Raw genomic sequence first — 25,525 nt, forward strand, 5'->3', positions numbered from 1 at the left:
GAGTCTATAAGACCTTCCTACATATTATTCCAAAAAAAAAATGCCTCCTATCTATAAGCAACCCTCCTTTTTGTTCAAATGAACAGTGCAAAATTTTTGGACCTTAACTTTTAATTAATAAGCCACTTAAAATTCTATTGTTGATACACGGCCTGTGAGCTTCTTGTAAAAGTGAATATGAATTTTCAAAGAAGAGTTTAATTGTGTTTAAATTATCCTTTTATTAGTTTAAGAACTTATCAAATGAAAAAATATGCTTCTGAGGATTTTTTTGGACTATTTTAATATTCTGTGTAATTTATCTCCTTGAACTTATTATCATATATTTAATCATCTATCCATTTAGCATATACATATTGAGTGTATACTCCATGCCAGCTACTGTGTGCATACTGGATATTCACGCATCAGAAGAAAATTTTCTCTGATAGTATTAACCTGATTTCCTTTCCAGATATTCATTATATTTGTTTCTTCTTGGCCCCAGACTTTGAAATCTCAAGGTGATAGGAATCTGCCTCTGTCACTGGCTAGCTCTAGGGCTTTAGACCCCGTATCATAGTAGAATGTGCAGTGGGATGCTAACTACAAGGTCAGCCGTTTGAAACCACCAGCTCCTCTGTGGGAGAAAGATGAGGCTTTCTGCTTCCATAAAGAAATGCTACACTTTCTGCTTTCATAAAAATATGCTACACTTTCTGCTTCCGTCAAGATCTGCTGCACTTTCTGCTTCCATAAAGAAATGCTACACTTTCTGCTTTCGTAAAAGTATGCTACACTTTTTGCTTCCCTCAAGATCTGCTACGCTTTCTGCTTCCATAAAGATATGCTACACTTTCTGCTTCCGTCAAGATCTGCTACACTTTCTGCTTCCATAAAAAAATGCTACACTAGGGAGCAGTTCCACCCAGCCAATAGGGTCACTATGAGTAGAATCAACTTGATGGCAGTGAGTTTGGCTTTTGGGCTTAAAGTATTAGATATATCGAAAACCTCTCTCTCTAGCTTTCTTATTCTTAAAATGGTGATCATAATAGTGCAAAATTGATTAGAATGTTATAAATGGCAGGCTCTAGAAAATGTTTATTGAATACTATGTTGTTGTTTTTTAAGGAGAGAGAAATGGGGGCTTTTTAGAGATGTGGGACATATAGATGTCCTTATGATTCAGCTTGATTCCACACATAATAATTCACACACAGGAAAATAAACATATTTTGATAAAATATCTATTTAAATGTCTAAGGGAAAGTAGGTAAAGGGCAATAATAGAAGCTCCATCTTGATTCTCTTCTATGAAATTAGCTAACGTCTCTTTGAGACCCATTGTTCCTTATCTTATAAAACCTTCTAAAAGAACTAAGAGTACAGAACATGGAAAGAAATGTTTTTTGGCTTTCTGTCTTAAAGTACAAAATGTCTCCAGACTACCCTTTAGGAGTGTTTTAAAGCCTTAAAATTCTCTCTGAATGGAAGGGTGCCTCACATTCTTCAAAACTTATTGTGCTACATGGGAACATTAGTGGTTTTGTTTGTATCATTCCCCTCTATCTTTCCCTCGATTTGGTTTATAAGAGATTGTTATATGCCAATTATGGAGGCAATAGGCCACAGGAACTGTCGTGACTTGCTCTAGATCACACATTAAGTAAGATGCCCAAGCACTGTCTTACATATTGAGACTTCTACATTCCACTTTCTCCATTTACCATTCATTTAAAATGAGAAAAAGTAATTTTTAAAATGTGGGTTATTAATGTTCTGTTATTTCCAGTTCCTCCAAAGATTCGACGTGGCCCTAAAGTCATGAAAGTCCAAGTTGGTCAAAGAGTGGATATTCCATGCGATGCTCAAGGGATGCCTCATCCTGTAATCACCTGGTTCAAAGGCGGGAGTGCTGTGATGGCTGATGGAATGCGGCATATTAGTGATCCAGATGGAACACTGAGCATTGACCAAGCCACTCTCTCAGATGCTGGTGCATATACATGCACTGCTACTAACATAGCAGGAAATGATGAAGCTGAGATAACCCTACATGTCCAAGGTGATTATTGGCAGAGGAAAACATGTTCGAGTGGGTGGCAGGGTATGGGGTGAGGGGTGGAGAGGAAGGGGTGGGCGAGTACTCCTGGAGTTTGTGATTGTCTTCTATCACCTTGGGAAAAGTTTTAACTAACACTGGGGATTCTTTAGTTGTCTGAAAGAGGAGCCATCTGAGAAAGTACTGAAACTAACTCATGCATAACCTGCATCGATTTTAATGTTTCTTTTTTGGAAACTGAAGTTGCTGTGATTGGTGTAGATCAGGGAAATCATCCCAGACAAATGCCCGGACAAGCTTGGGTTGGGAAAAGCGGTGGCAGGGAGAGTCGGAGCAGGACGTCACTTTGACTGGTGAAACGAACCCCCAGGGATTTTAGATCTTCCTTGCCCCGGTGGATGCTGGCTTTGTTTCGATGAAGACACACCAGTATATATTCCTTCAAGCAGCAGATGTTTCATGAGCTCCTGTCAGGTTCTAGGCACTGGAGAGAAAAGAGTGAAAAATGCAAAACCCTCCTTCTCATGAGCTGCTCTAACACGAGTAGACTAACAATAAACAAAGCAACAAATGAAAGAAGCCAGAAAACGCAGAGAGCGAGGAATTCTGTGTGCAACGTGGAACGCGTGTGATGACACAAGGAAGTGGCTCCCGTAGATTGGATTACTGAGGAGGACTTCTCTGTGGAGGTGATAGTCATAGTAATAGCCTCACAACTTTAAGGAGCAAGCCGTGTGCAAATCAGGAAAAGAACATTTCTGGCAGAGGGACTAGGCCCCCAGGCAAGCACAAAATAAACAGGTGTCATACTTAACATAATATGTAATAGTAGCACCAGGTACAGTGTAATTAATACTTGTTGGATGGATGACTAGAACACTGTTGGAGAGCTGGTCCAGCTAGTCTATTCACTCAGTAGGTTTTTTGTGAGTGTTTATGCTTATAATCTAGTAGGAAAAATAGACAATAAAATGAGCTTCTAAGTGCATATTTACAAATGAGTTAGTGTCATCATGAAATGGTAGAACTGTATGAGCCTCTAACAGAAAACCAAATCAGAGGCTCTTCTGGGACAGTTGCATTGGAGATGTGAAGGATGTAGAGAAGTATGCTAAATGAAGGGTGAGAATGGGGAGATTCATCCAGGCTAAGAAAGAAAAAGTAAGGCTTTTAATAAGTGACCTTAAGAAGAAAGGAAGATACATAGGTGAACAATGGTACATGGTAACCACTAGAATATCGAGGTCAGGAGTAACAAAGAAACCATGGAATGACCGGGTGGAGCCTGATGTCTTAGCCCAGGGAATGAAGGAAAACAGGATAGGAAGGATCATGAAATAATGGATCTTGGAGTCATTTAGAGCTCTGGTTCACAAAAGCCAGGCAACAGGAAAGAAGAGACTTTAAAATGTCCCAATGAATATATGCTTGTCATGTATTTACTTTTTAATAGAACCACCTACACTGGAAGATCTTGAACCTCCATACAATACTCCATTTCAAGAAAGAGTGGCCAATCAACGCATTGCTTTTCCATGCCCTGCAAGAGGTGAGTAACCCTTGGATATTTAAGCATTGCTATACTGCTTACATTGCCCAGAGTTCTACATTGAATGGAGAGCTTCCTCCTTATAAACAGCCCCTCATCAGTCTTTAAAATGACACTGGAGCCCCAGAGAAATAAATCCCTTTTCGGATAGCAGCTCTGTGAAGAGGTTGTTTCCCTACCAGCCGTTCTGTGTCCTGCAATGGAAAGACTCCCTGTTCTTGCTCACGTGGCTCTCCTGGGAGTTCATGTTCCTTTCTGTTACTTCTTAGCTTCTTCTGTTTGAGGGAGATTGCTCTTTAAAATGACCGGAGGATGTACACTGGCACAGATAGGAACTGGAAACACAGGGAATCCAGGACAGATGAACCCCTCAGGACCAGTGCTGAGAGTGGTGTTATGAAGAGGGTGGAGGGAAGGTGGGGTGGAAAGGGGAAACCTATTACAAGGATCTACATATAACCTCCTCCCTGGGGGATGAACAACAGGAAAGTGGGTAAGGGGAGATGTTGGACAGTGTAAGATATGACAATATAATAATAAGTTATACATTATCAAGGGTTCTTGGGGGAAGGGGGAGCGGGGAGCGAAGGGATCAAATGAGGAGCTGATACTAGGGGCTCAAGTAGAAAGCAAATGTTTTGAGAATGATGAGGGCAACAAATGTGCAAAAGTGCTTGACACAATGGATGGATGTGTGGATTGTGATAAAAGTTGTTCAAGCCCCCAATAAAATGAATTAATTTTTAAAATGTAACATCTAGAACTGTTCAGCATTCCCTAAGTTTGTTCTATTCAATCCAGGGTATACACTGGAATGCTTCCGTTGTTTGTTTTGGACACCTCTCTTCTAAAAGCCCTCTTCCTAGATTTACCCTCTTCTGCCTTCATGGCATAGTGGGTTAGGCATTTGACTGCTATCTGCAAGGTTGGTGATTCAAACCTACCAGCAACTTCTCAGGAGAAAGATGAAGCTGTTTGCTCTTATAAATATTTACAATCTCAAAACTGTATGGATCAATTCTCTGCTATAGGGCTCTTATAAAAGGGATCCAGCTTGACAGCACTGGGTTTGGGTTTTGGTGACTATTGGACCAAGTTGTCACTCGATTCCTAAGGCTTATTCCTGCTCTTCTCTCCGTGAACATCTTGACTTTCTATCCTACCGTGTTTTCTAGCCAGAGATCATGATGACTCCTCAGGGGTATGTGGGAAAGTAACTGTCACTTTCCGTCTTACCCTAGATACCAAGTAGGTGATCAAGGACATCCATGTTTGCTTTCCTCTTCCATGACCAAGCTGGGCCACTGTGGTTCTGAAAACATGCAAGCAATACTCCTTCCATAACTTTCTGGAGGGCTTTGGATTGGCTTCCCCCATCCATGCTTCTACGTGTGGTTGACTCTAGTACTTATTCCTGGAGGCAGCAAAAATGGGTCTTCATGGTTGCACTGTTTCCGTAGCAAGCTTTTTCATCTCTCAGCAGTAATTCTTACCAATGTTGCCTCTATAGCCACCCAAACTAAACAAAACAACAACAAAATCCAAACGTGTTGCCATCCGCTAACTCACAGTGATAGCCTGTGGGTTTCTGAGCCTGTAATGATTTACGGGAGTAGACAGCCCAGTCTTTCTCCCATGGAGCTGCTTTCCTGGGGATTTCAAATCGCCAACCATGTGGATTGAAGCCCAATGCGTAACCACGGCACCACCACAGCTCCTTTATATCTACCAGCATAAAAATAAAATAACTTTGAAAAGCTTTTCACATATCAAAAGAATTATCAGTAAAGGAGTCCTGGTGATGTCAGGTAAGCATTGAACCATTAACCACAAAGTCAGAGGTCCAAACCCACCAGGCACTTTGTGGAAGAAAGACGTGCTGGAGTCTGCTCCTGTGGAGATGTACAATGCCTCAGAAACGACAAAGTTGCAGCGAGTTGAAATCAACTCAGTAGCAGTGGGGTTCAGGGGTTTGGGTATCCCTAGAATAGGGTGACACCGTGGGTAAGTGCTGGGTTATTAACTATGGTGGGCACTTGGAACCCATCCACTGCTCTATGGGGCAAAAAGATGTGGCAGTTTTTTTCTGTAAAGATTGACACTGCTGGAAAGACCACGGGGAAGTTCTCCTCTGTCCAAGAGGGTCTCTTTGAGTCAAATCAGCCCCATGGCGGTGAGAAATAGGTAAGCAGGTGCTAAAGAGGCAGCCTTCTCTAGACGGTTTACCTTCGGGTGAATGCTGTGGCATTCACCACCACTGCACCCTAACTCACCGTGACGCATTGGCTTCCAAATCAGCCCAAATCAGCATTTCTGTTTTGACTCCCGTTTATATTTTGTGCAGCTCTTTCCAGCTTCTGATTTTTCGCCTGGGATATGATTTTGGAGCTCATGAAGGGCAGCTAAAGGTTCTTGAATTATCTTTTTCTGGTTGTCATATGGAACATACAATTAAAAATAAGACAACTTTATTTTTTGTTTTGTAACTTATTTTTCTTTTCTTAGATCAACAAATATTTATGAAGTATATACAAGAATAAATAGGCCAAAGAGATGACTGTAGCCTCTTGGTCATATAAAATCTACTTCCAAATAATATGAAATAAAGTGAAAAAACATCTGAAATCCAGTAATAAATCTCTTCCTTGATCGATCAGTCATAATTGGACTTACTTTTCCCCCATACAAATATCATTTTCATAGATACTAAGAATTTTAAATTCAATTTGAGGTTAGCCTGAATGAGATGTTTATGTATTCATGGCAGTCTTGTGTTTTTGTCCTTCATTATGTATCCATCTCTTAGTAGCTTCTTGACCTTCAATACTGGATTACTTTAATTCAGTTATATAGACACAGTTATAGCCTAGAGGTCGCTGAGTCAACAATGACTTGATGGCAGTGAGTGATACAGTCACATAGATTTTATTTAGTGTGATTTTTCTTTATAAGGGTCAACTAAATTAAATTTTTTTAGAATAGTACTTGGCAAACTGCTAAATAAATAAATTGTAAGTATAGAGTTAACAGTGTCTATTTTTAGTATGTCCATTTGTATTCATTATGTTCTCTAAGATGGTTTTATCCCTTTTATTGATTCACATTGTTAATCATAACTTAATCCAGGAAGGCAATCCACATCATTGTTTTCACAACTTTCTTTTTAATAGGAAATGGCAAGAATTGGTGTCTTGCCCTACCTTAGTAGAATGAGATCTCCAACAGATGTGTGCATAGGGGAAGTTTTCATCTATACCAAATCCTCTTGGAATGGTGCATTATGTGTGTACATCTTTCATATTTATTTGGACAATCTTCATATTGTATTCATCTGGAAGTGACTTATTTTTGCTCTTCTTTTATCCTCATGCCAAGAACCTCTCCAATTCTAGTCCTGATTTTTCTTATCCTCAATAGTCATCTTAAACTCACGCAAGCAAACAGTTTGCCTTATATCATTTCATATGAGTGTTTTGATATAACTAAGTTAGTATTTTATTCTAATGTCATAGATATCTTAAGACGAATCTGGAATTAGAGGCTTTCAATACTGTAATTAAAAAACATTCATGCCAGGAGAAATATTTGGATTGGGTCACAGTACTTGGGAGAAAGATGAGGCTCTCTCTTCCTGTAAAGGTTTACACTTTTGTCGACTCTTATTCTACCTTATCCTTTAGGGTTGGTTGCCAGTGAATCAGAATTGATTCAATAGCGATGAGTAAGAAAAGTACAGTACTTAAGGGTGCAAGCTGTAGTTATGACAAAAATTTATTTCTCTTCAATATATTTGATAGTTTTTAATTATTATTTCTAATTTTGCTGCAAAAAATATAACCAGACTTTTAATATCTTACTTAGGTATGCCAAAACCGACCATCAAATGGCTACGTAATGGTAGAGAGTTGTCAGGCAGAGAGCCGGGTGTATCTATCTTGGAAGATGGCACATTGTTGGTTATTGCTGCAGTAACACCGTATGACAATGGGGAATACATCTGTGTCGCAATCAATGAGGCTGGGACTACAGAAAAAAAATATAACCTCAAAGTACATGGTAAATATGCATGAAGATGCTAAAAGCATTCAACTAAATATGGGAGGTTTGAAAATTTTCATTTGTATTTATGTCTCCGATGTAATATTATTTAATATTAATGTGAATGGATGAATTTTCAAGCAGGAAGTCAGTGGTCTAGTTGCATGTATTTATAAGAATTATAACTTCATATAATTTTTTATTACATATGAATTTATATGATTCAAAATTCAATGGTACAAAAAGATAGATAAGTGAAGTTATCAATTGTGTGTGGGTGTGTTCCCAAACGTTTTGTACATGTATAAGGAAATATAAATATATAACATTCAGCCCCTTTAAAACATAAACCATGGTATACCTAGTCCTCGTGGCATCGTGGTGATGCACTGAGCTGCTCACCATAAGGTCAGCAGTTTGAAACCACTAGCTACTCCAAGTAGAAAGATAAGGCTTTCTACTCTGGTAAAATGTTACAGTCTCCAAAACTCACAGTAAAAATCCTAAGTATATTTACCTATAGATACATTACACAAGAAGTTTTGTTCATTTTATAGCAAACTAAAATACTGTAAGCTTCTCTAGCCATTAGATAGCTGGATATAAATAATTTTTCTAAATAAAACTTCTTATGAATGATCTGTTCATATTTTTACAGTTCCTCCAGTAATAAAAGATAAAGATCAAACAACAAATGTGTCAGTGTTGCTAAATCAAGCAACCAATCTCTTCTGTGAAGTTGAAGGTACTCCAGCCCCCATCATTATGTGGTATCGAGATGAAGTCCAGGTAATTGGAAACCTCCAGATATGTATAATCCCTTGACTAAATGCCTGTGGAATAGTTTATCATTAATTCCTTATTAATAGTAATACTAAAATTGTATTCTAATTTCTCAATATACATTTTTATAAGGTTAGAAATAACTGGTCATTTTGGCCCTCAAAGGTGACTGAAAGTAATACTATTCAGATCGTGAACAACGGGAAGATACTGAGGCTCTTTAAAGCCACTCCAGAGGATTCAGGAAGATATTCCTGTAAGGCGATTAATGTTGCAGGCACGTCTCAGAAGAACTTTAACATTGAAGTACTAGGTAAGCATAACATTCTTTTGAAAATCTGCATTTCAGATGCACTTATTATAAAGGACTGAGCTGACTACATGAAAATACAAAGAAACAGTTCAAGTCATGGAAAAAATACCGCCTTTGATCATAGTATTATTTTCACTGCTAATATTGGTTAACCAGAAACATATGATATGGGAAGTTTGAATGCATATTTTGTATATCTCATGGAGATACTTTGGGAATATGGTACTATCTTGTGCATAAAATCATAAAATTTAACAGTGTCACTCTTCAGTGCATGGGCAGGAAATACTCCAGGAGGCCGTCCTAGAAGATAATGCAAGGTAGTCTCGTCCTCACTCTGGAGGTCACTGACTCTACTAGCTTGTACTTGAACTTGGAGAGTAATACGTCCTCCTACCTCCGCACTCTTATTCTTGAAAATGCAATCACCTCAACCCTGATTCTAACCAATGAAAGAACATGCCAAGAGGAGTTTGCAGAGAAATAAGTTGGGATATAAAATGTTTCTAGTTTTGAAAGTGCCAATGTTAAATTTTGAATTTTAGCTTACCATTTATAATTACACTGACATCGACAGGTCAGTCTGTAATCAAATGGCTTATTTCTCTCTTTTCAATGTTTTGTCCTTCTAAATGGACATATGAGGAGCTTCAAAAATTTGTAGAAATAATGGAATTGAAAGAGAATGGAACTTTTAGAGCGCCCTTCTATATTTTGTAAGTTGAGGATCACAGTAAGGTCCTAACAGTTAAAGCACTCCTCTCGTCTGTGTTATCAAAAGCTGGAGGACTTTGCATTTCCTCTGCAAAAAAGAAAATGATTTGCATACGTGTGTTTAAATGGAAAATATAAAACAAATTAAATCATCTTTCTTAACATTATTTTTACTGGAATTCTTTCTTTTGGCACATATTTACTGCCAAACTTAATTCCATCTGTGTGCTGATGATTCCCAAAGTCTGAGCTCCAGCTCAGACTTCTCTGAGCTCTAAAGCTACATGGAAAACTTAGAAAAGCCCAAACCTATGTAAGGTGGAACCATCTCAGAAGAAAAGCCCAAATAATTTCCACTAACACTGGACTTTGTACTCCTGTAAAGAGTTACAGTCTCAGAAACTCACTGGGACAGTTCTACCCTGCCTTGCAGAGTTGCTATGAGAATAAAACTAGCACTTTCTTTTTCAAATTATGGTGCATCTCCAATTTTAGCTTAAAGAATTCTAAAGTGACAGGTTATTTAAGTCAGGTAGCACTGTGGTATATAATTTGAAGAAGTGAACATTCATATGTCTTGTACTATGTTATTTTTCATGATCTAAAATATATAGCAGAAGTAAATTGTATTTATGAGCTTTACCAATCACTTACAGTCCAAACTCTTACTCCACATGGATTTAATATTCCTCAAAATGAATTCACTACTATTGTAATCCTTCCAGGCAATTGTCCTGCTAGCAAATCTTTCATGAATGTGGTTTGATGATTAAGCTTAACCCTGGAGTCCTCCCGTTTAATAGTGATGACTTCAAGAGGGATTGCTGTATGATGTTTTACTTTGCACGTTAAAGCTCATTGAAATACTATAGCAAACACTGTTTGTACTAAGTCATAGATTTTCATGATCAAATGTCTTTGCTTAAGTTCCACCCACCATAATAGGTGCCAGCTCCCCAAGAGAAGCCTCAGTTCTACTCAACCATGACACCACCCTCGAATGCCAGGTCAAAGGCACGCCCTTCCCTGTTATTCATTGGTTTAAAGATAACAAGTGAGTACCTTTTCTTCATTTTATTTGATCCCAGATTATGAGAAATAAATGTATCAATGCCCGTGAATCTGTGCCACACAATGTTAATAAGTAAGCATGATTGAAAAAGAATATTCCTAAAAAATGGTTCCAACGTCTTATCATATCTTTCATTATTATGAGTTACCAGACTATAAATTACACAAATTTATTTATATACATAATTAGTCTCTACTGCAGGTTAACAATGAAATATAATTGTTGAATTTAAAAGAAAAACCCCTCCAAAAAATAAATGTGCCCATGACACCAAGATGCCTGTGTCAGACTGTGATGCACGCGAGGGGAAAGGAGCCGTGGCTGAGCCATCAGATAGTTGAATTAGCACCGTGCAGTGTGGGTGTGAGAACTTATCCCTCACAGGGTGACCCATGTTTGTCTATTAGAGTAGCTTCCTAGAGCAGGCGTATCAGGCCTAGCCACACATGATAAATATTTGCAGCAGACAAAATAAGGGATTATTTCCCGTTTTTTACAAACCAGCAAAAGAAGACCGACAATAGCATATCATACAGCATAATGCCATACGTGTATGGAAGGTATGAACTAGCAATTAAGAAAAAGAAAGAAATATAAGTAGGCAATAAACTTACTAAAAGATTCTTACCCTTAATAATTAAGGGAAGGTAAATAAAAAACAGAAGTATTTTCTTTTCACAAATCAGAGAATCCAGGGGTGTGCGGAAAGGGTTTGGAAATACCAGGCACTGGCTCCTGTGTTGGGAGTGGGAGTGAGTACTCTGCTGGGGAGGATGTAGATTAGAACCCCACAGGCAATTCGCAGCGGTTATCTGACACGCCGAGGACCTCCTAAATTTGAGTAAATTACCAGGTAGTCACACCACTGAAATCACTGAAATTCATTAAGCTACGTTATTCTCTTAACTCTTGGGAATTTTTCTTAAAGAAGTTGTCAAGCATGCTAGCAAAGAAAATTGATTGTGCTTTATACTTGGTCATATACTTTTACTAATGGCTTATTAATCTAAGAGGACATCTAATTATTGATCATATGCTTAATTCAATGAAACTTTTCAAAACCTAGCTATGGGTTTTCCTGAAATGAAATGAGTGAGATTTAATGGTATGCCTGAGGATATCACAGCTCTTAATAACCATGATGTTGTAAGTATTAAAGTTGCTGCCAATTGCCCAAAGTGACAATTTGATAGTTGTCCATAACTGATTATAGCCTGGTAACTATATAAAAGCTTACATTTGGTGTTTGCAAAATCTTTCAATATTTATTATTAACATATTCATATTTATTAAAATACCTATCTAACAAGGTGTTTTGTAATAACTGCCTTCAGTATATAATAATAATTTATTCAATTGTGAATATTTTTCCATATATTATGGTATTGGTTTGAATATAATATTGCTTGGCCTGCAGTTACTATGCTGTAGAATGAGGCTCCTAATTTTCCTTCTCTATTTGATGATATAAAATTTGACATTGAAAACAAGAGAGAGAGAGAGAAATGAAGGATGGAAGAATAAATGAAGCAAATATTGGTAATTTAAAGTTTTTATTAATATGTGCATTATTAAAGAACTTGATTTTAAAATGAGAAACTTTTCATCCCTCAAGTACTGATTAGTTAGCCTCCACTAGTAAAAGTTTAAGGATTTCATTCTTCTATATAGGAGCTACCTATCACAATACTGTTTTTTTAATCAACCTTGATAACAGATTTTTTTTACTTGATATTGCTTATTTTTCTGTGATTGCTAAGAAAAGGAAATATACTAAAGTGAAAATAGAAACATGGAATCAAACATTATTTTCTCCAGGCCTTTGTTTTTGGGAGACCCTAATATTGAACTTCTAGACAGAGGACAAATTTTACATCTAAAGAATGCAAGACGAAGTGACAAGGGACGGTACCAGTGTTCTGTGTCTAATGCAGCTGGCAAACAAGCCAAGGATATAAAACTGACCATCTATAGTAAGTGTGGTTTTTCCTATCCTTTTTATTTATAAACTCTCATTATAAGTTAAATATCACTGACTCTAATGTTAATTCCTTTTTAATCACTATTGAATATTTGGATTGCTACCACAACAGAAGAAAGGACCTACCTTCTTCATATGTTTTAGACTACAGTTTTGCACTCAGTTTTAAAGCATTTTAGGTGCTTCTGCCCCAAGCCATGGTATTTTTAATCACCTCATAAGCATGTGAGAGATGGACAATGAATAAGGAAGACCACAGAAGAGTCTATATCTTTAAATTATGGTGTTGGCAAAGAATATTAAGTAAACCACTGACTTCCAGAAGAATGAATCGGTCTGTATAGAAGAACTACAGTCAGAATACTCCTTAGAAGCAAGTATGTCAAGACTTTCTCTTGAGTACTTTGGACATGGGACCAGCCCCTGGAGAAAGCTATTGTGATGGTAAAGTAGCGGGTCTGCAAAAAGAGAGAACGATCCTCAACAAGGTGGATTGATACATTGACTGCACACCGAAGCATAGGAGTAACTGCGAGGATGGACCAGGACAGACAGCACTGGGTGCATAGATAACTGTGAGTTGGAACCAACTTGAAAGCACCTACCGATAGCATCAATCTTGTTCTTTTCCATCTAATAATGGACACGACACTTGACAACTGACCCCCTGTGTAGTGTAGAACTAGTCCATAGGGATTTCAGGGGTGCAGTCTTTTGGAAGCAACTACAAGTCAAGTTTGTCTTCAAGGTATCTCTGGGCAAATTTGAATCACCAATCTTTCAACTTGTAGTTAAGTGCTTTTTTATTCCTTCAAGTCATCTAGTGTTTCTTGTATGATCATACTTAAGAGGTCAAGTATTTTCTAATCGGTTATCTGACACATAAATCAAATGTTCATACAGCTCTAGTTTCCCACAATTCTTCATGTCTTCTCTGAGAGGTAATTGCCAAGGACATTTTACTTTTATAAATGGCATTGTAGGAAAGCCCAGGAACATCCTAGGGTAAGGATTTATACAATGGAAAGGAATAGAATCCAGTAGACACACCAGGTTTATTGTTGCTCCACTCAATTAGCTATCTTCTGTTCATTTGTTGTGGATATTCAAGGAAACCTTAGATATTTATTTCAGAATGTCACCTCCTCACAGGGTTCTTGCAATCCCAGCAGTCACCTAATTGTACTTCCATGGTTCTATTTTTTTTCATAACACATACCGTATATACTCGTGAATAAGCCAAGTTTTTCAGCACATTTTTAATGTAGTTTTTGTGGTAAAATTAGGTGCCTCGGCTGATATTCAGGCCTGCTTATACTCAAGTATACACGGTATTATTGTTTGAGAGGATATTGCTTATTTGACCTTATTGTTTAATGGTTGCTTCTCCTCAAAGAACATGCAGTTCATAAGAAGGATCTATTTTCATGTCATTACCAAAGTCTTAACCCCAGTAAGTTGATTCTCACTCATAACAGCCCTCTAGGACAGAGTAAATGGCCCCATGGATTTCCTACAACATAATTTTTGTGAAAGCACACTACCCCAGGTTCCTACCAAAGAGTGGCTGGTGGGTTTGAACTGCCGACATTTTGGTTAGCAGGTGAGCATTTTATCACTACTAAACCAGCACCCTAACACTGTAACTTTAAATAAAACCCCACAATCGTTTAGTCGATTCCAAGTCATAGCTGTGATATAGGACAGGGTAGTTCTGTCTCATTGGATTTCCAAGGCCTCACCTAAGCAGACTGCCTCCTGTCTTTCTCCTGAGGAGCAGCTGGTGAGTTTAAGTTGCTTACCTGATTAGCCCATCATTAGCCCTGTGTCATCAGGGCTCATTGGTCAAATGTCTGCGATACAGTATTCCTTAAGAAAAAAAGAATTCATATAAAACACAGTAGCCGTTAGCAACATGTGGCTACTGAGCATTGAAATGTGACTACTCAAATTAAGATGCATGTAAGTGAAAGTACTCGATGGTATGGTTAGGTAAATTTTTGACTCAGAGCAAACCTTATGTGCAAGAGTAAAACTGCCCGATAGGGTTTCCTCCGTAATCTTTACTGAAGCAGATGGCCAGTTCTTTCTCCTGCACAGCCTCCGGGTAGATTTGAACAGCCAAAGTTAAGAGCAGAGAGCCTAACCATTGCAACATGGGGACAGATACCACATGGGGATAGACACCACATATCAAGTACACAAAAATATGGAAGACTTAATAAATGTAAAAATATGTAAGCTATGATAATTTTTGTATTGATTCAATGTTGAAATGATATTTTGGATTTCAGGTTAAATTAAGTATATTTCCTTTTTAAATGTGCCTACTAGAAAATTATAAATTAGATACTTAGTTCCATAACACTTTAATTCAGTAACACCGGATCAATCACCCGATACCTGTGATCTTCATTACACATCAAGAAAATGGTGATCATAAACAACAACAAAAAAAAACACTACTGTTGACAATCGCTCTAAAGAGAAAATTGTCAAATTAATTAATGTATTAATATCACTTCCATTCCATTTATTACCAATTCTGACTCATATCAACCTACATAGAGTTTCTGAAGCTTTGTAAATCTTTGTAGGTACAGACAGCCTCTTTTTTCTTCTAAGGAGCAGCTCGCTGGTTTTAACCACCAACTCTGTGTTTAGCTGCCCCACACTCACTGGATAGCACCATTAGAGCTCCTTGGAGATCATGCGTGTACCTGCTTAACTGTATGATTGAGGAGCCCTGGCAGTTCTGCGGATTAGGTGTTGAACTGCTACCTTCAAGATTGACGGTTCAAACATAGCAGTTGCTCTTCAAGAGAAGGATGAGGCTATCCACTCCCGTAAAAACATGCAGTTTCAGAAACCCTATCGAGCATCACTATGAGTCAGAATCAAATTGATGGCAGTGAGTTTGGGGATGACAATACAATTATTGCGAAGATCAAATGGTCGATGTCATAATTGGATTAACTAGTTTATAGTAAAAGCTTAATGTTATTCATTTGTCATTAGCTATATAATAATTGCACTATATTAAAATTTTAAATAAATACAGGGTCAAACTTGAAATGTATGGCTCTTATGTGCATTCTAATTGTCTTTTTTTTAATGCTGAGATCAGTAAGAGCAGTGTGGAGATGACCTTTTCTGACCTTCTCTGCCTTCACAACGAGGAATGAGAATGACATTCCACATTATTCCAAGGATGATTTCTACAATGCTGCCTTCAGACGTGCCTCCCCATTCCCACTTTATTGCCAACTTTGATATTTCCTGCACTACCCATGGCAAGCTCCACTTCTTAGCTGGGTTTAATAATTCATTGGAATGGCCACGCAAAACTGCCAAGTCATACTTATGGTTATGGAATTTATGAGGGAAATTAACTGGTTATAAATCAGAATAAAGCACACTCAGGACACAGTTCTTTGTTCTGGAAAACGTCCTCTGCTGTGCCACAGATTGGTCGCTCTGATCTTCAAGCTCTCAGCCAGGAGACCCCTTGCCTCCTGCCTATTCAGGCCAGGTTAAAAGCTCATTTGGGGCTGCAGATAAATGTTCTAAGGGCAGTTAAGGCTTGAGCTGCAGCTCCATGGGTTAGCAAATCTAGCTCTTCCAATTCAGTACCTGAGGCCACCCCAATCTCTGAACATTCCTCCTACCTGCAGGCACCGAACTGTGTCATGCTCTGGTTCTTGGTTCTGCTTCTGTGCTACTCTGCCACTTCTCTGGCATTACAGTTTTCTGTCCCTGGATTGAGGAGGTTCAGTGCACTGTGATTGTGGGGTCCAAAGTACACACTTCATTTACTGCTACTGAGAGCTCCTCTTCCAGCCTCTGAGATAGCTCACTTTGCACCCAGAAGGATGGCAAAATCAACAAATTTCCCACATAAGAGTTCTAAGTTTTTATAATCAAAATTAACCCTGTTAACAGTCACTCACAACTGAGCCATATAACCTATCAGCATCGTCCCCTGCTTTCCCTTACCCAGACCCATCAGGAAAAGGTCACTTGATAGGCGTTACAGAGACTTTGGTTAGGAGAACCATATCAAGTACTTCATGGCACCACAGTATCGTTATGTAAATTGTTCATTGATTTTTGGAATCGAAGAAATTTAATTTAATGCAGGCTTTTAAATCATGTATCTATAAATAGAAGCCCGTGGAAGACATCAGTCATAAAAAGAAGTGTCCTTCAAAAAGGAATTACACTACTAAAAGATTCAATATACAAGCATCCAAGTTGAAAAAAAGAAGTGTTATTGCTACCATTGGCCTCCTACCAAAGCCTGACATTAAACAACAAGGTGCAGTCGCTTCCCTACACTGTTAACAGAGTGGTTTCCTCGTCACTGTTGTACAGACAGCTGCCAGGGTCTGTGATGAATATATTTCGTGATGCAGTAAGACTCCTATTTCCAGGGAACTTGAGTTCCTTTATTTCAGTTCCTCTTGGTCAAGATGCAGGATGCCCGCAGGCACTCAGAAGAGAACCGTCTCTAATGATTAAAGTTTCTGGGATTGTCTGAGATAAAAGGCATTGAAACAGTGTGGAGTTTTGTGTATTAGCCTCCAGGAAATAATACTGTTTCCTCACTCACAATCTCTCCTGAATCTCTGAGTAGGTAATTGGAAGCTTAATGTGTTGTTTCCCTCTGAAGTGAATATATCTATAAACAATCAGATGTATAATTAAGTAGATATATGAAACAGATAAGGTGCCTTGGTTGTCTGTCTGGAATATTTACATAGAATTCACAATGAGACTGTAGCACAAATGACCGTTTACTTATTTAATTTCCTTAAAATCATTCCAACATGGATGTTTTCATCTGCAAGACAGAATTACACAGTAGGTCTGACTAAGGAAAGAAGTGTAGACAAAATAAGCGGGTGAAATAAAAGAAAAGGGAAAAGAAAGAATATATAAAACAGAGCAATAAACGAGGTTTTAATAACCTATGGGCAGATCAACTGATGTATATTGCATTATGCAAATGTGCTACATCGGACCTCTTTAAAGTGTTGAAGAGCAAACATAATTTTGAGCACTATGGTGTGCCTGACCCAAGCCATGGTATTTTCAATTAACAATGAATAAGGAAGACCAACTGATTGCTGCCTTTGAATTGTGGTGTTGGTTAAGGATATTGGAAGCTCCTCAATGGACTGCCAGAAGAACAAACAAATCTGTCTGAAAGAAGTACAACCAGAATGCTCCCTAGAACTGAGATGTTGAGATTTCCTCTGACCTCCTTTGGGCACGTTGTCAGAGGGACCAGTAGCTGCAAACAGCATTGTGCTTGGTGTAGGAGAGGGGCCGCGAACAAGAGGAAGGGCCTTGAGGAAACGGACTGACACAGTGGCTGTAGCGGTGGGCCCAAGTACACTGATTGTGGTGATGGCACACGACCATGCGGTACTCCACTCGGTTGTGAACAGGATTGCTCCGAGTTGGAAGAGATTCTTTAGCACCCGACTGACAACAGCACTGCCAGACTAAGCAGATTCACAACTCACCGTTTTCATCGGTGAGTTTTCATCGGAGGTTTATAGAAGGGTTTCAGAGTGTGAGAGTCTTCCCACATGGGTAAAAATTTTTGTAAATATACACATGAATACATTTTAATGCACACTGCTCCAAAACTTTTCTCTTTAGTTCTCCACACACTTCCCACCTCCCTAGCCATGAGGAGTTAGTTCCCAGACAAGTATTTATGAAGGAAAATGAAATAGGAAGTGAAATATTTATTTGGCCAGTGCAAGCAGTGGAAGACATAGTGTTCTACCCTTCATTGAAAATACTTTTTGAATAATATTTCTCAATTTCCTAAATCCAACCTTTTAAATAGATTCTTTTTGGTGTAAATGATATTTATAATAGGTTCAGGAGGATAGAGTTTTTTATTTAACTTACTTTCCTTATTAATGCACTTGACAATTATTTAGATGAGTCAGCTGATTTAGCAATCTAAAGCAAACATTTCCAAAATAACGTAAGATGTCATATGCATTGCACCACTACCTGAAAGGTCAACAATTGAAAACCAGTGGAGAACGATGAGATTGTCTGCTCCTATGAAGGCTTACATTCTCACAAACACATAGCACCTTTCTATCGGGTCACTATGAGTCAGAACTGGTGATGGAAGTGAGTTTTCGGAAGAGGGAAAGTGCCTTTCCACAAATAGTTTATTGACAAGATTGAAAATTAACATGTCTGCTAATGAGAATAATGATGTTATATTGGGAGAAGCAACATTTCATCTAATTGTTTTTCAAAGTTAATATTCGGTGTTATAAAATTTTATTCAAATGTGTAGCCTCTATGAGATTGTATGTATTTTATCTTTAAAAATCTCATTTTCAAACCCAGATATTGTTATTTGCTGTTGAGTGAATTCCAATTCCTAGCAACCTCATGTATTTCTTGTGGAGTACAATTTCTCCATCCGGTTGTAAGCTTTTGGAAGCAAATCACGAAGTCTACCAATAGAGGGTGGATTTGAACTTCAGTGTTTGCATCACCAGGCAACTACTAAAAATACACCATCTCAATATTTCTTAAATGGTAAATGAGTAAGATAGAGTAACTTTGCAGTGAGAAAGCTGGTAAACCATACCTCAACCAGGTGATCAGAGTCATCAACAGTCTTAAATCATGTTGATTACATGTAAACTTGACTTGATGTGGTACAATTGGGATCTTCCTCCCAAACATCCACAATCCTAGTATAACCATGAGAAGAACATCAGGCAAACCCAAACTGCGTGACACTCTGCGAAATATTTGATCAGTGTTTTTCAAAAGTGTCAGTCATCCAAAACAGGGGATATCACAGAAGCCAGAGGAAACCCGGCAACTACATGTAGTGAAGTATTTTGCTTGGAATCCTGGGACAATAAAAAGTGTTAGATTAAAAAAAAGAAGAAGAAATTTAAGTCCACTGTTTAGCCAATTCTGAAGTGTCATTATTGGTCCATTACACATTGCCTTTTAAGTCAATTAGAACTCAGGGCAACTCTCTAGGATCGAGTATAACTGCCCAGAGGTTTTCAGTGCTGTAAATGTGTACAGATGTGAAGCAGACTGCCACATCTTTCTCCTACCAAGCAGTTGGTGGGTTTGAACTGCTGACCTTTGGGTTAGCAAACAAAAGCTTTACCCATTGTGCCCTTGGGATTCCATTTTGTCCATTAGGTGTGACAAATGTATTGTAGTAAAGTCAGACATAAGTACAAGTAAATGTAAAATAGGAGAATTGGATGTGAGATGTAAAGAAATTCTCTGTAAATAGACCATTCACATTTATTTAGAGCTGGGGAACTCACACAGGCAGTTCTACCCTGTCCTGTCAAGTCATTATGAGGCAGCATCTACTCGATGATAGTGAGAAGGCCATTCTAAGATAAAGTTTACTACGATTGTATTCAGATACTCTGAATATGCCATTTGACTTCCTTTAAGTTGTTGTAATGATGCAGTCCCGGAAAGATCATATTAAGACTGTATTGTGAATTTGAGCCTCTTGCGCTGTATTTCCCACAGTACAACCCTCGTGTTATAAGGGAGGTCAGGCAGGCAGATGCCGAATTGTGGATGATACGCATGTAGCCAATTAGCTGAATGAATGGGCTCTCGGTAGCCCTCAGCCCGCCCTCCCAAATAACAAGAAGCAAACATTTAAAACTCCATCGCTATTACCAGTAGCTGGTTCTGAAAGCACTCAGACTTTATGGGTTTACATACAGTTGTACTTCTGACATTTTTGCTACCTTGGCCTGGTTTTAAACTTGTTATAGAAAGAGTAAGTGAAGTTTAATTCTGCTTTTCTTTGTTTTGTCGATGTAACATTTTTTAGTTATTCTGGTATGATCTAGGAAACCCCTGAGACTAAAGCTGTGCATCCCTGCTTTTACTCAAATCTGAAATTCTAAAGGAGGAGGATGAAGATTATCTTGACAAGACAGGAAAATCATTATGAGTAGATAGATCGCAAATTGCCTTTAGTTCATATTCCCTCCACAAGCATTATTTAAATATCTATACTACTTAGGATTCTGATGCAGATGCTGAAGCTTAGAAGACATGTGCGTTCTCTCTTTCTGAAATCCATTGCAGTTCCACCCAGCATTAGAGGGAATGTCACCACGGAGCTGTCAGCATTGATCAACAGTGTCATTCGACTGGAATGTGAAACTCGGGGCCTTCCAGTGCCTGCTATTACTTGGTATAAGGATGGCCGGCCAGTCATGTCCAGCTCACAAACGCTCTATATTGACAAAGGACAGTTTCTTCAGATCCATCGAGCACAAGTCTCTGATGCGGCAACATACACCTGTCATGTAAGCAATGTTGCAGGAACTGCTGAAAAATCATTCCACGTGGATGTCTATGGTAAAGGAAAATATATGTTTGATTTCCATTCTTTCTGCCTACAATTTCTAATGTACTTACTTCCAGCTAGTTCACTAACCAAATGCTACAGTCTTGGCTGTTTTCCATGTGCATGGATAAGACTTGGGGGAATCTGCCCCATGATTTGGAAAAATATTTCTGTAAAACTTTAGACAAGCTTAGTGCACTTGGAGAGTCCAGGCCTTTTGGTTATTAGAGAGAAGGAAGGTAGTGTAGCTGAGTAGACTAAGATCTGTCTCCATTGTTTGTCCTTTATTTGTCAAACCTGTAGTATATTTTAGAGTCGTTAGAATAACTGCAGGTCAGATGAACCAATCAATGCTTTCCCCAGATGTAGATAGCTCTTATATTCAATTTACGTAGGAAATAATATCCCCTTTATTTCAGTGAATGTATTTTGTGACTGGACAATATGATACCTGAAATAATACTTTTGCCTACTTAGTTCCTCCAATGATTGAAGGTGACTTGACCACACCGTTGAGTAAACAAGTCCTGCTTGGCCATTCCCTGACACTGGAGTGCAAAGCTGCTGGCAACCCTCCTCCTGTTCTCACCTGGTTAAAAGATGGTGTGCCTGTGAAAGCCAATGGCAACATCCACATAGAAGCTGGTGGGAAGAAGCTCGAAATCATGAATGCCCTGGAAGTCGACCGGGGCCAGTATGTATGTGTGGCTACCAGTGTGGCAGGAGAAAAGGAGATAAAATATGAAGTTGATGTCTTAGGTAAATGAGGATGACATTTCCTGGTTTCTCCGATTCATAGCAAGCCTAATTTCTCAAATACTGTTTTATTCGTGAAATAATAAACAGTATCCAAGGCCGTTTAGCTATCTGTTCATTCTTGACTATACATTGTCAAGAGGTGGGTTTGTTACAGCTGTTTCCAAGCTCTGAAAACCCACCTAAGTTTTCTACTAGTATTGGTAGATCTATTTTATGTTTGTAAGGGCATACCTGAATTTTTGAATCTGTGACAATATCAGATCTCAGTTTGTAGCAACATAGTCTTCTGTCCTAAGCACTAGTCAGACAATGGAAACTTAGTCTCTGTACTTTGATCCAAACTTGAGTCTCTCTTTATTTCTCTATAAACTAAAACCTTGTGAAGAGGTGTCACAGTTGAGAAGCTCCCTCATCTAACAGATAAGGGCTATAGATAGTATGAAAATATAAATGAGCTTAATAGTCATAGGGCATCAGCAGCCTTGTGATGCTAGAATAATTGTGAAAAATCCACAATATGTCAAAAAGATACTCATTGGCTCTGACACGTGTTTATTTTAAAAAATCTGAAGCTAGCCATTTGTAATTGGGTCATAGATCCACCTTTGGTGCCAAGTTACAGTATGTTGATGCAATGATGTAATTTTCCATGTTCATGTTTCATTGACATGGCCTCCTTATTTTCTAGTGCCACCAACTGTAGAAGGAGGAGATGAAACATCTTACTTCATTGTGATGGTTCATAACTTACTGGAACTAGATTGCCAAGTGACAGGCTCACCCCCACCAACTATCATGTAAGGGTTTTGGTATGTCTTCTAAATACCTCCCAGTTTTTTATTGGAATGTTTCAAAGCTGTCTTGTAAGCTGCCCTGTGTCATTAAAAAGTGGTTGCATGAAATTGCTTTCTTTATATTTCTCTTTTAAAAGACATACCTCACCTACAAGGCAACTTCTTTTGACACTCACAGGGCCCCTGAATTTGAAGAAAAAAGAATAATTACATTATTAAACCAAACTCCTTGTCACTGAGTCCATGTCTGACGCATAGCAACTCTGTAGCACAGAATAGAACTGCTCCTGTGGGTGCCAGAGACTGTAACCGTGTATGGGAGTAGAAAGCCTCACCTTGCTCCCACAGAGCTCCTGGTGATGTCAAACTGCTAACCTTGAGGTTAGAAGCCCAGTATGTTTTCAACTCATAGACACAGAATATTGAACCATACCTATGTACAACTGAAGCGTTTACTGTATTTTAGTGAAATAATCATGATCATTATATATTTTTTTCAAACCACACAACTGCCTCATAGGTTAGTTTCCTGTGTGTGTCATGCATGTTTTCTGCTTATACTCATAAGCAGAAAAGGCTTATATGCCTTATATGTGAAATATGCAAATATATCAGTAAATTTAAAATGTACAAACATATTCAAGAAATCATGAGAGTTGACGTGCACTTATATTTGCTGATTGTTCCCATTCTTTCATTCAGTATGTTTATTGAATACTATCATTCATTTTCAAAGCATGATGGAAGGGAATATAGGCATGAATTATGAGGGAAATAACCTATTCACACGCTATCATAGAACTAAATGGAAAATGATGACTCTCATAGGAAATGCAAAACATTTTTTGCATTTTTTTTTTTTGTGATTCCAGGGTTTTAGTCTATAGATGTTTGACGATTGTGTGGGTTTTTCTTGTTGATACAATTTAAAAGTTTGAAATGGGTACTCTTTAAGAGATGTGCTTTTTCGGTAGCCCAGAATCAGCAAAGAACAAATAAAGAAATTGAACTTTCATGCTTAACTCACAGCTCTCAAAAGAACCCTGATGGACATTGGGTTAAGCATTAAGCACTGGACTGATCACCACAAGTTTGGCAGTTCAAATCCGCAAGTTGTTAGGTGGCAACCGTCTGCCAACTTTTGTGTTCATTCAGGCTTCCCTTTCCCTCTGCCTCCCAGGTACAGAATGAGCAGCAGAATGTGAACGTAGACAGATACACCACTGATCATTTTCTCTCCATAGACAGAGGATGCCAGAAACTTACTCATCTAAATGTATATTTCCAGTCTTTTTCTTGCTCTTTTTCTGTAGGTGGCTGAAAGACGGTCAGCCAATCGATGAAAGAGACGGATTCAAGGTTTTACTAAATGGACGCAAACTGGTTATTGCCCAGGCTCAAGTGTCAGACACAGGTCTTTATCGGTGTGTGGCAGCCAACGCTGCTGGAGAGAACAAGAAAGAGTTTGAAGTCACTGTTCATGGTAGGGCGACAAAGGGACTGGAGCAACAGACGTAAAAATGATTTTATGTATTGTGCCATTATCTAATTCAGATTGTAGCTTAGTAATTTAGATCCATCGTGAGTTGTGGAAAGGAGTGTGGAAGATTCAAATGTGAGTTAAACAATGGCAGACCTTAAAGCACCCTTCTGACAGAGACTCAAACAAGAGGTACCAGAGGAATGGACTTTGTCATAATTTAAGTGATGAGCAGTGTATTCTGCATAGAAAGCCAGAATGAGGATAATAAGATAGAAGAGGCGGATCGAAAATTCAAAGTGAAAAAGGGTTGTGCCAGCATTGGATAGTTTAGCCAAAACAGGAGGGAATGTGAATAGAGTCGCTTCCAGAAATAGAGGCTGATTATGTTTTTGAAGGAACCAGGGAAACTAAGTGCATTCACAGAACTGGCACGTGAGTCCCAGCCCTAAGTCTAAGGAGAGAAGGAGCCCTGCACCAGAGTGTTGTGTGTCTTACTTGCCACAGAGCTTGGGCAGCGAGGGTCTGGAACCAGAAACTGGAGAGCCCTTGAGAAGCCACGAGCAGAGGTTTCTCTGAATGTCAACTTTATTTTTCACTCTGTCTCTGAAGACTTTTTGTTTTGTATATTGGTTTGTTTTCCACTGCCTGTTCATTCCCAGGATGTAATATGGCTTGTCCCATTTCTTGGTATCAATTCCAATCCCTACGAGAAGGCTTCTGACAGTCCCCCTTTAAATGGAGTTATCATCCTAGGTTCAATCTGCCTTCCTGGGGGCAGAGAGAGTTATACATTATTATAAATATATATACCCAGAACTCATACTGATTTACAGAGGGAAGTTCTAGAAAAAAATGAAAGGGCATTATAGTTTGGGAAAACAGCACAAAAATGTGTAAAAAATTATATATTATACATAGACTGCAAGCACAATGTGCCTATACTCTATGGAGAATTGGAGATCCATAGTTCAATAAGCAGTAACCTTTAAAATTGCTAAATATTACTGTTCAAAATGTGGAATGAAATAATTTCCCTCTTTGTTCAATTTTAAAGTTTCAGATTTTTTTTTCAGTTTCAGATTCGTGTGTATGTATTTGACCTCTTTGATTGTGATATTTTCCCCCTATCTTTCCTTTTTTCTTTGCTTATTCCTTTTCTTCATCCTCACTCTCTTTCTCTTCCTTTCTTGTTTCTTCCCCCTTCTTAAACCTAGTACCTCCCACAATCAAATCCTCCGACCTCTCGGAGAGAGCTGTGGTGAAATACAAGTCTGTCACCCTCCAGTGCATCGCCAATGGCATTCCGCATCCATCTATCACATGGTTAAAGGATGGCCAACCTGTGAATACTGCCCAAGGAAACCTCAAAGTAAGCGTGAGTACCGCTGGACCCAAACAGAGAGCACTCTACCATCCTCTTCATCCTTAATTCCAGAGTGTTCTGTTGGACAGATTCTGTGAGGATACTATTAAAACAATGTGTGTTTTCCTTAGAGTCTTTAAGAATAACCACATATTTTGATTTAAAAACTGGGTGTAACCTCTCATGATCTTAACAATGATACTGACTTTAACAGCGATTGGTGCTTTTATTTTG

The 25,525-nt window shown here is 38.5% G+C and overlaps 1 protein-coding gene across 1 annotated transcript in view; it reads left to right on the forward strand.

Moving 5' to 3' along the window:
• HMCN1 (hemicentin 1) overlaps positions 1–25,525 on the forward strand; it is a 562,350-nt gene that overhangs the window by 315,002 nt on the left and 221,823 nt on the right. Inside the window, exons 24-35 of the mRNA XM_004706670.2 lie at positions 1,775–2,047; positions 3,498–3,593; positions 7,455–7,649; positions 8,290–8,420; positions 8,580–8,727; positions 10,369–10,495; positions 12,332–12,486; positions 20,628–20,903; positions 21,370–21,651; positions 22,340–22,448; positions 23,759–23,928; positions 25,143–25,297. Of these exons, the coding sequence (XP_004706727.1) occupies positions 1,775–2,047; positions 3,498–3,593; positions 7,455–7,649; positions 8,290–8,420; positions 8,580–8,727; positions 10,369–10,495; positions 12,332–12,486; positions 20,628–20,903; positions 21,370–21,651; positions 22,340–22,448; positions 23,759–23,928; positions 25,143–25,297 (2,117 nt within the window). The remainder of the gene's footprint in view (positions 1–1,774; positions 2,048–3,497; positions 3,594–7,454; positions 7,650–8,289; positions 8,421–8,579; positions 8,728–10,368; positions 10,496–12,331; positions 12,487–20,627; positions 20,904–21,369; positions 21,652–22,339; positions 22,449–23,758; positions 23,929–25,142; positions 25,298–25,525) is intronic.

This window comes from Echinops telfairi, unplaced genomic scaffold (genome assembly GCF_000313985.2).
Source record: "Echinops telfairi isolate 266 unplaced genomic scaffold, ASM31398v2 ScPeMD7_7424;HRSCAF=8462, whole genome shotgun sequence".
Classification (NCBI taxonomy): domain Eukaryota; kingdom Metazoa; phylum Chordata; class Mammalia; order Afrosoricida; family Tenrecidae; genus Echinops; species Echinops telfairi.